The following is a 10145-nucleotide window of genomic DNA, read 5'->3' as shown; positions in this document are numbered from 1 at the left end:
TCGCGCACTGATTCGCGCAATTCTGTATTTCCTATACCAGAAAAATGTCCAAAATTCCCGTGATTTTATTAGTTTTCGTCCCAGTTAGTGTACTTTCAACACCTTCTGTATGGTCATGTCCGTTTATGAATCCGATGATGATGATGCCCGGCATGGCGGTTGGCGAGGAGTTAGTTTTTTTGTCGTTTTTTCATCCTAAATTCAAAAAAATCGGATTCTCAATAGGGCGCAGTTGCAGCGTAAAACCTACAAAATTTAAATATTTTTAGACACACATGCGGTTTGATCTACAAAAAATGCGGGATTTTTTCCCTGAGGAAAATGTGACGTCAGCACACTTTTAACCGTGCGAAATCAGTTGAAAAGTCTCCTTCTCTTCTCCCGCATTTTCGAAGATCAAACCAAAATGGGACATTCTGACACCTCGATTTTTATCGATTTTCTATCGATTAAAAAATACAAATTAATCGAATTCTCATTAGAGCGCGCCTGCAACAAACCCAAATTTCGAAATTCACAGTCAAATTTATTGATTTTTCCTTTAAAAGTCGATTTAACTCCTATTTTTCATGCTGAATTTCTGTTAAAGTAGCAAAAATCAGCCAATATACCTCTGAAATTTAAAATTTTCAAACGAATCTGCGTTGCAAGCGCGCTCTAATGATAATTTTGAAGTTTTGACGCTTTTCTTATAGTTTTCGACTCAAAATCGTTCATTTTTCGAATTTGTGAAGTGAAATTAGTCAAAAACGAGCAATTTTCATTCGAAAAGTTCAATTTTTTCGAAATGTGTGTTGCAAACTCGCTCTAATGAGAAATTTAACGAGAAATCGAGTGATTAGTTGATTGTCCAAGTAATAATTAGTTAAAACAGTTATTACCACTGAAAACTTCAATTTTTTCTGCTACACAAGTGCCAGGCTGTCCCATTAAGGTTTGATCTACAAAAAATGCGGGAAGTTTTCGCCTAAAAATGTGACGTCAGCATGTGAGACGAGTTGAGAACTCTGCCACCACGTGCAAGTGCGCTCCATTGAGAATTTCAAGTTTTTTCCCGAAAAATTGCGCGCGGAATTCAAAATTTTTAAGAATTTTCTTGTTTTTTTTCCAGCTGTCCAACGGATTCCTTCGTCCATTACTACTCCTGTTGTGACGACAATCCATTCCAATGCTGTTTCCATTTCGAAACATGGGCTATGTAAGCATTTTTCCCCTTGATGGCCTAGTTTTCACCTCGGCCACCACGACGTCTAAAAATCGATTTTCAGCGTAATTTTCGGGATCATCGGGCTTTTTATAATTGTGAGCAGCCTATTCATTGCCGGAAAACTGCTAATGGCTCCAAATTCGTCGAAAAATGTGCAAAATGGACGAGTTTAAGCTGGAAATCTTCTATGTTTATGTATTTATTGATGTGATTTATTGATTTATTGCTTTATTGATTTTTATACGGAAAATTGTAAAAATGATTTTTTTTGTCATCTTAAAAATTGAATAAAAACGTGAAATTTATTTTTTTTTATTTTGAAAAAAAATTGCTTTCCAAAAGTTAAAAAAAATAGATTTTTGATTTATTCCTCATATCAATATCGTTTATTATCATATCAAAATTTTCAAAAACGAAATGGATCCCATATTCCAGCTTGGTGACGTGGAAAATTGTGAGTTTGCGGCGAAAGGAAAGTGCGCTCTATTGAGAATTCATCAATGTTGAGGGTCGTCTCGTAATTTTCGAGTAAAAATCGATTCAAATATTGATCTTTTTTGTAAAACTTGTTAAGAACAGCCAAAAATCAGCAAGTTCTATCGAAAACTGACAGAAAAATATTTTGGGAGCAAACGCGCTCTAACGACAATTTCAGGAATCTTGTGGTGTTTTTTTGAATTTCTGAGTGAAAATTAGTCTGATATCATATCTGATTATTGATTATAACGAGAAAACTTGTAGAAAATCTTGCAAAATTCAAAATTCTGCAGTGTCGCAAGCGCGCTCTATAGATAATTAATGGGTTTATTGATTTTTGTACGGAAAAATTTTAAAATAATTGTTTTTGTCATCTTAAAAATTGAATAAAAACGTGAAATTTATTTTTTTCTATTTTGAAAAAATTGCTTTCCAAAAGTTAAAAAAAATCGATTTTTGATTTATTCCTCATATCAATTTCGTTTATCATCATATCAAATTTTCAAAAACGAAATGAATCCCATATTCCAGCTTGGTGACGTGGAAAATTGTGAGTTTTCAGCGAAAGGGAAGTGCGCTCTATTGAGAATTCAACAATTTTTAGGGTTCAGGTAAAAAATCGATTATTGACTTTTATCGATTTTTCTTGCAACTCAATAAAAACAGCCGAAATCATTAAAAAAGTAACTGTGTGCAAGGGCGCTCCAGCGACAATTACATGATATTTATCGATTTTCGCCAGAAAATAAGGCAAAAATTTGAATTTGTGGTGTTGCAAGCGCGCTCTATTTGGAATTTCAGCAATTTTGAAGATTTTTCTTTGAGAATATTAATCTTTCAGCACACCAAAATGTTGCTGAAAGAGCAGAAGCTGGAAAAATGATCGCTCACAAATCTCCTGTAAAAACCAAAAAATTGCGGAAAAAACGAGAAAAATCGGATAACCTTGTGGCGTCATCTGATGAAGAAGTGGAAAAATCGATAAATTCTGGAAAATGGATTAGATTGAAAGTCAAAAAGCAATCGACTGGGGGAGAAAAACACTTAGGTGAGACTGCAGAATTGTAGGCCTTAAAATTTGCAACATTTTGTTAGTTGGAATTATAGCTCCATTCTCAGCGGAGATATACGTCTTTGAAGCTGAGCGAAGGAGAGAGCGTGGGAGGAGGAGAGACGCAGGCGGCGCGTACACACTGCGTCTCTCCCCCTCCCACACTCTCTCGCTCTTCTCACTTCAAGTGAGGATATCTCCGCGGGGAGGAGAGCTAGAAAAAAATTTTCAACCAAGATAATGTGCAGAATTTAACGTAGAATATTTCACTAGTTGATAATTTTTTGATATCTCTTTTAGTTGCAAGGATTTTTCAATTTTCAGCGGCTATTTCCAAGAATGAAGCAACTTTCGAGGTTTCTGAAGACGCAAATTTCAAAAAAATCAACGAGGACATTCAAAATCTCAAATCCGAGTTCGGAATCCATCCAAGATGGGATGAGGAGCTGCTCCACGCGATGCCAAGCACCATTCAATTCGAGGAGTGTTTGATAATTGCTAGACGGGTCAAAGCTCTGTCGAAGAAACTTGGAAATGAGCCAGGTATCTTTGTCAGGCACATCCCGGAGCATCTTAGAGTTCTTCTGGAAACTGACGATGAGTCACCTGACGAGGAGGAGCTCGACGAGCAGGAGATTCAAATGGTTTTTGATGACTTGGAACGCCGGCAGAGTGGCATTTTCTACGAAAACGATGAGGATGAAGGTACAATTTTAGATATTCTGCCCGTTTGCCGCGTAGTTATCAGCTCTCAAAGTTTAATAGCTTAGGGTGGGGGAGACGCAGGAAGCGCGCTCGTCTGCGTCTCCCCTCTCTCACTTCAAAATGGCTATATATCTGCTCGGGGAGAAGAGGTATCAAAACTCTGTTAACTGAGCAAATATAGAGAATTTCAAGAGCTACATTTTGTTAGTTGAAAATTTTTTGATACATGAATTCCCCGCCAAGATTTTGACGTTTTTATGAAATAATCCAAATAATTGAGTATTTTCCAGAAGCCCAGCTCCCGTTGCTCCAAGCTCCGCCCCTTGTGAGCTTCTCCGACATTCCCACTGCTCCCAGTCCAAAGGCCAAAGTTGGATCACGTTGTTACAAGGAGGGTCCCTTATTCGACGCAGAACAAGCACCGAACTTCAAATACTCGGAAATTGAAACTGATTGCTCTGTCTACTCGATCTCTTCGGAGACTTTATTGGCCAATGTTGGAGAGGTGTACAAGATCCGCGAAGGTTTGTGAATTTTTGATGAAATTTCCGATATTTCGTTAGTTGACAGCTTTTTGATAACTCTATTCCCCGCAGAGATACGAGCGCTCAAAGTTAGAAGGAAGAGAGAGTGTGGGAGAATGAGAGATTGTGCGCGTGCGTGCGCTCTGCGCCTCCCCTCCTCCCACGCTGTCTCACGTCCTCTAACTTCAAACGCGTATATCTCCGCGAGGATTGAAGCCATTGAAAAATTTCCAACTACCGATTTGGATAGAATTTCAAGGGCTTTTCATTTTCTTCGTTTAATTCATTTATATAATTTAGTATAACTCTGCAGGCATTAGCGTTTTCAAAAAGTTATCAACTAACAAAATGTAGGCAATTGCACGAGCTATATTTTACTCTTTGAAACTTTTCCAATATCTCAGCGCCGAACTAAGATATGAAGTTTTTTTTCAGATGACCCCCGTCATCGTGTCAAACGTCGTTGGCCCATTGTTGAGAAGACCGCCACAGGGAGGCCATTCAATTTGAGCAAACATTTTGCGAATGAGTTCGAGAGCGAGGAGGACGGAAGCTGTTTCACTGATACCACGTTTTCTCTCAACGAAGGCAATAAATTCATGGTAAGTTAGTGATAGCCCTTAAAATTTCCTACAATTCGCTAGTTGACAGTTTTTTGATAGCTCTCTTCCTCGCAGAGATACACCCCTGCAAAGATAGAGAACGAGAGAGTTTGGAGGGGAGGGAGACGCAGTGTGCGCGCTGTCTGCGTCTCTCCCCCTCCCACACTGTTTCACTGCCTCCAACTTCAAGCGCGTGTATCTTTGCGGAGGGGCAAGCTATCGAAAAATTGTTAACTAACAAAATGTAGGAAATTTTAAGCGCTACAAATTGAAACTATTTTCAGAAAAATCTCGCCACCTGGAACCTAGATGATCCTGAAATTGTGACCGGATTCCCCAGTCAGATCCTTGTTCCATCACTGCCGACTCTTCCAGGACCACAAGCTGCAAAGAAACATTTCCAGAGAATTCAAAATTCTGGTTATTGGAGAAGTTATGTTCTGAAAGAAAAATCAGATTATGGTGCATCGGAAACTTCTCTGGAAGAGCCACGATTTGTAGCCGGAAAGGATACAAAAAAGAGCAAGGAGAAGGATCCTCCTTCTGCTCCACCTCGTCCACCCAAAAACCTTGCCCTTGAAGCTCGACCGGCTCGCTGGGTGCCAATTCCAGCCAAACGTCCACGTGGAGAGACAAAAATTGACGACTTGGGTCGAATCTGGGATGTTCCACCGGCTGACGAAGCCAATAAACTCAAAGATCTGCCACGTCAAGAGGAGGCGAATCTCATGTGGGTACCATTTCGTGACGTCAAGCCACCGTATCTTCACGACGGGTCGGATGATTTAAGAAGCATCAACTCACAGAGTTTGTCGAGTCAGTCGGATGTGACAGATTGGATGGACGAGACGAGAAGTGACGTCACGATGTCTGGTAAGAATCACCCGCGGTAGTTCTTCCTGAAGCAGCGATTTCACGTGGATTCAGAAAGTCCCATTTCGCTTTGATCTTTGAAAAATGCGGGGGGAAGAGACGCAGACATCTCATCTGATTTCGCATGGTTGAGAGCGTGCTGACGTCACAATTTTCTGGAAAAATATTCCCGCATTTTTCGTAGATCAAACCGCACGTGCGATTTGCGGAAAATTTGTCGAGTTTGCCGAGATTTTCCGCACACCCCTGGGCCGAAGCTCGGCCGCTAATTCCCCCCTGTAACATCTCCGATTAAAATTTCAGAATCCGAATGGAAAGGCGACCAAGAACTCGCAGAGCCTGTGGGATTCCTGAACCGACATGAAGTTTGGAAGAAGAACCAGTACAAGTGGGCTCTGAAGAATCGACTCAATTTGGCAGGATATCGAGATGAGGATCAATTTGATCGAATGGCAAGACGAGAGCATCAGAAACATGAGGACGTGAGCATTCGAGAATCTTTTTCAATTTAGTGCTTTTTTTTCTTGATATTTTTACCATTTTTAGCAGACTGATAAATCCGAAGAAGCGGAAAAGAAAATGAAGATCAAGGCCGACTTGGCTGCAAAGGAGATATGGGATAAAAACATGGAGCACAACGTGGATGAAATACTTATGAAACGTGTCAATCGTGTCGAGATGTGCCGTATTCAAATGGCATTGCAGAATCTGGATCAGAAGTTGGTGGATCAGGAGAAGGAATCCAGAAAACCATGTAAGTTTTCAAACGACTATAGCTCAGAGAAGAGCTCTAAAAATTGCGCGGATAAGAGAAATACTGAAAATTTAATGGGCTTCTGGCCTCCCTCATGTTTTTCGCGCTCCATCGGCACTCGCCTGTTGGACAACGTGTGGGAAAATGTGTGCTCTACTGAAAACCGAGCCGCGACGCGACATGCTACGCGCCGTAAATCGACCCCGGCTGTGGCCGTGCACGGGGCTACGTAGATCTACGAGAATTGCGGGAAATTAGACTCTGACTTCTCATCTGATTTCGCATGCTGACGTCACTTTTTTTTTGAGAAAAAAAAATCCCGCATTTTTCGTAGATCAAACCGTAATGGGACAACCTAACACCACGTGACATTTTAAAATGTGAGCCAATTTTTGGATTGCCCAAATCTCTACAAAGATATAAGGGTTTAAACACACTCCCACGCACTTTTTTGTTTTAAACTAATATATCTCTGTTGACAGAAGACATATTGAAAAGTTGTCAACTGAGAAACTATTGAAAATTTTACGAGCTACATTTGGACAGTTAACAACTTTTTGATTACTCGAGTCTCCGCTGAGATATAGACGTCTAAAGTTTAAAGAAGCAACGAAGTGGTGGGACCGTGTCTAGGTGTCATATTCTTCTTTGTAGCTCAGTTCAGAAAAGAGTTATTAAAAAATTGTCAAATAATAAAATATTGAAAATATTACGAGCTATATTTTGTCAGTTGTCAACTTTTTGATTTCTCGAATCTCCGCCGAGATATAGACGTTTGAAGTGAACCCACACACTCCTTTGATTTCTAAAAAAAACCAAAAATTTTCAGTGGACAACGCTAGAAAGTACGTTGAGGAGTCATACTGCAACCACCCATCCGAAGAGATGGCCATCACTCAAATCGCGTTCGAGTCCGTCGACAAAATCGACAACTACATTCAATCGTGCTGTCAGGACCGCTGGGAGCACCTTTATCGTTGCTCCTCGCCACGCTACACACACGACTGGGCCCGAGTCCGAATGAGCTCGGATCAGCCGGACGACTGTGACTTTTATGACGCGTGTCACGTGTTTCCGTGGCAAGAGGTGTTTGAGAAGGTGGCACACAAGTACAAGAACAAGTTGATTTGCGCCTCGTCGCCGATGTACAATGTGACGGTTGGAATCTTGTGGCATTGGTTGTTCGAGAATGATGTCAAGTACGTGGTGATGCTTAATCAGTTCCTTGAAAGTGAGTTTTCTGAGATGTTCCGATTGTTAAGCTTCTGTTCAGAAGGACTTCAAGCTTCGGAAGTGTGGTTCCCACTGGTCAAAGGAGAAAAAGCGAGATTCCGCCGAAATGCATACAGAGAGTACATCGTCGAGTGCACCGACGTCAAAAAGAAGTACAAGGCGGCAGGGATTCAGAGACTTGTCAAGGTCACCTTAGTCCAGTGAGTTGCCTGCCAATGGCCACACTTCTAATCAATATATTCCAGCAATCACCAGGTAATCGAGACAAAACAGATGAAGATCCTGCATATGCTCGAATGGGATCAAGATTGTCTCCCCGAAAATTGGCAGCCGTACGTTAGAATTTGCGAGAGAATGAATCGAGAATCTCTGCATCATCCGGTGGTGGTGATGAGCAAGCACGGCAGTGGACGAGCGATGACACTGATTCTGTCACTGATGGCTGCGGTGATGGCTCGTCTGGATGATGATCTTAGCATCCATTCCATGTGTCAGTCGGGAAGAGCTTCAAAGCGTCAATCGATCACTTGCTGCAATCAGGTCTACTTTTGGAGGATGGTTCATTATGAGTTATTGTTCAGAGTGAGTTTATTTTAGACTCAAGCTTAGGCTTAGGCTTAGGCTTGGGCTGAGATGTAGGTTTAGGCTTAGGCTTTGACTTTAGCTTAGATAGGCTTAGGCTTAGGTATAGGCTCTGGCTTAGGCTTATGTTCAGGCTTGGACATAGATTTAGGCTTAGGCTTAGGCTTAGGCTGAGGTTTAGGCTTAGGCTTAGGCTTAGGCTCAGGCTTATGCTTCGGCTTAGGCTCCAGCTCAGGCTTACGCTCAGGCTTAGGCTCAGGCTAAGGCCTAGGCCTAGACTTAATCTTTGGCTTAGGTTTAGGCTTAGGCTTAGGTTTAGGTGTAGCCTCAGGCTTAGGCTCAAGATTAGGTTCTGGCTTAGATTATTTTTTTAAATTTAACAAAAACCTTTAAAAGTGAGCAAATTGTGTTGTCGATTCATATTTTAGTTAGTTATCCCATTATAAATTACTGTGACACCCCAGATTGGGAACTCCAACTTACTTAAAAAAAAACTTGCCAAATTTTCAGTGGTTCAAGCCCCTCCGCGAGCTACGTGTCCGTATGCCTGAACGTCTCGAAGCCTACCAAGACGTTGTTATTGCTCAGCAGAAAGACTACCTACAACTCGAAGCCCGTCACTGGGCCACGTACTTTGAATATGAGATGGAGCGGTTCATCCGAATGGAGTATATGGTGGAACATGTTCAGAAGCAGCGGGATGGTGATCGACACGAGATGCGGGAGCTTCGAAAAACCGACAGGCTTCATCAAGCGATGACTGCAAGTGAGGAGAGGGATGAGAGAAGTCCGTACTTTGACGGAAAGCCCATTCGTCGCAAGCCGTTGCGTCTAGGTGATAAGCCAAGGGATCCGAAACGTCCAAAAAGACAATACGTGAAGCGCGAGGACTTTTTGCCTGAACATGAGCTTTACTCGGCGCTTGAAATGGAGCCAATGATCAGTGGATATCAAATTAGTGGAGCGTATCGTTGGGTGAAGCCGAGTGAGATGAAGAAAGTGTTCACGGAGAAGATTGAGATTCCCCAGAACTGGAAGTGTTGGTATACGAAGGAGGAACAGAAGGGTATGCTGGCTAAGGAGACGACATACTAGGATTTTGATGACTTATTGTATTGATTTTTTTTTCTGGATTTGAATAAAGAGAGCTTTGAAATATGGGAAAAATGCTAATTTGAACGAGGAGCAACGGTTCAGAAATTCAGAAAGTTTATTGTAAGGAAGAAATAATACAATTGGTATTAAATAAGAAATTTGCAATGTTTGGCCATTCACATTTCTGTTCCGAGATGTGCTCTGGGATGCTCCGGCAACGATACGAGCATTCCCAGCTTCTACAATGTTTTTGGTAATCTTAGGCATCACGAGGTTTTCACAACATCATTGGAATCGTGATCGTGCATGAGGAACTTTGTTTCCCGCCTGAAAATTTTAAAATGGATTTTTAAAAATCATTTTTGAAAAAAAAATCTATGTGATATGTGAGCCTTTCGCAGGAAGTTCTAACCTTTCCGGAAGAAAAGTTTGGCGGAAAATTTGAATTTTCTTAGAAACATTTTAGCGGGAAGCTCAAATTTTCTGAGAATATGTCGCGGGAAATTCAATTTTTTTTCAGAAAAAATTTTTGGCAGAAAATTTGAATTTTCTCAGAAAAGTTTTAGCGGGATATTTGAATCTTTTCAGTAAAAATTTTTGGATATCAAGTTTAACGGGAAATTCAAATTTTTTTGAAAACAATATTTTTGGCTGAAAATTCAAATGTTATCAGAGAAAATTTCGGCGAAAATTTAAAAATTCTCAAAAAATAATATATTTCTGCTGGTATATTCAAATTTTATTAGAAAATATTCTGGCGGGAAGTTCAAATTTTTTCCCAATTTTAATTTTTTCTAAGATGTACAACCTTCCAAGTTTATTCTAGGCTTTCTCCTTTTCTATACCGAACATTTTTAAAGTCTAAACACTTACCCAATTTTTGAATTTTTAAAATATTCAGAAAAATCAATAAATTTGAGAAAATAATAATTCGGGCTGCACACAGCAACCCTCAAAAGACAAATGAATGAAAATATTTTCAACAGAACATTTATGAGATATGGGATGAGAGATAGGAATATGTAAACGCAGATAGGCTAGA

At 40.5% G+C, this 10145-nt stretch overlaps 2 protein-coding genes and 1 long non-coding RNA gene across 3 annotated transcripts; 2 read left to right on the top strand and 1 right to left on the bottom strand.

Annotated features, from left to right (window-relative positions):
• The first annotated feature begins 4 nt into the window (after positions 1-4).
• Positions 5-1513, top strand: H05C05.4 (DUF2650 domain-containing protein). Its single transcript, NM_001267931.3, has 3 exons — positions 5-169; positions 1112-1198; positions 1269-1513. The coding sequence occupies exons 1-3, from the start codon at positions 45-47 to the stop codon at positions 1378-1380; spliced, it is 324 nt and encodes a 107-aa protein (NP_001254860.1). The 5' UTR covers positions 5-44; the 3' UTR covers positions 1381-1513.
• A 597-nt stretch (positions 1514-2110) lies between these two features.
• Positions 2111-9166, top strand: R10F2.6 (Tyrosine-protein phosphatase domain-containing protein). Its single transcript, NM_065241.4, has 12 exons — positions 2111-2234; positions 2526-2732; positions 3060-3440; positions 3731-3964; positions 4400-4566; positions 4851-5439; positions 5743-5921; positions 5986-6193; positions 7023-7424; positions 7467-7626; positions 7672-8008; positions 8519-9166. The coding sequence occupies exons 1-12, from the start codon at positions 2198-2200 to the stop codon at positions 9101-9103; spliced, it is 3486 nt and encodes a 1161-aa protein (NP_497642.2). The 5' UTR covers positions 2111-2197; the 3' UTR covers positions 9104-9166.
• Positions 9167-9203: 37 nt separating this feature from the next.
• linc-42 lies at positions 9204-10097 on the bottom strand. The gene is made up of 2 exons (NR_101797.1): positions 9977-10097; positions 9204-9430 (listed from the first exon to the last, which is right to left on the bottom strand). It is a non-coding gene; the product is annotated as a long non-coding RNA linc-42 (long non-coding RNA).
• Positions 10098-10145: the final 48 nt, after the last annotated feature.

Source organism: Caenorhabditis elegans, chromosome III, assembly GCF_000002985.6.
Source record: "Caenorhabditis elegans chromosome III".
Taxonomy (NCBI): domain Eukaryota; kingdom Metazoa; phylum Nematoda; class Chromadorea; order Rhabditida; family Rhabditidae; genus Caenorhabditis; species Caenorhabditis elegans.
The sequence above is the reverse complement of the archived record's forward strand: the minus strand, read 5'-3'. Positions and strand labels throughout refer to the sequence as shown.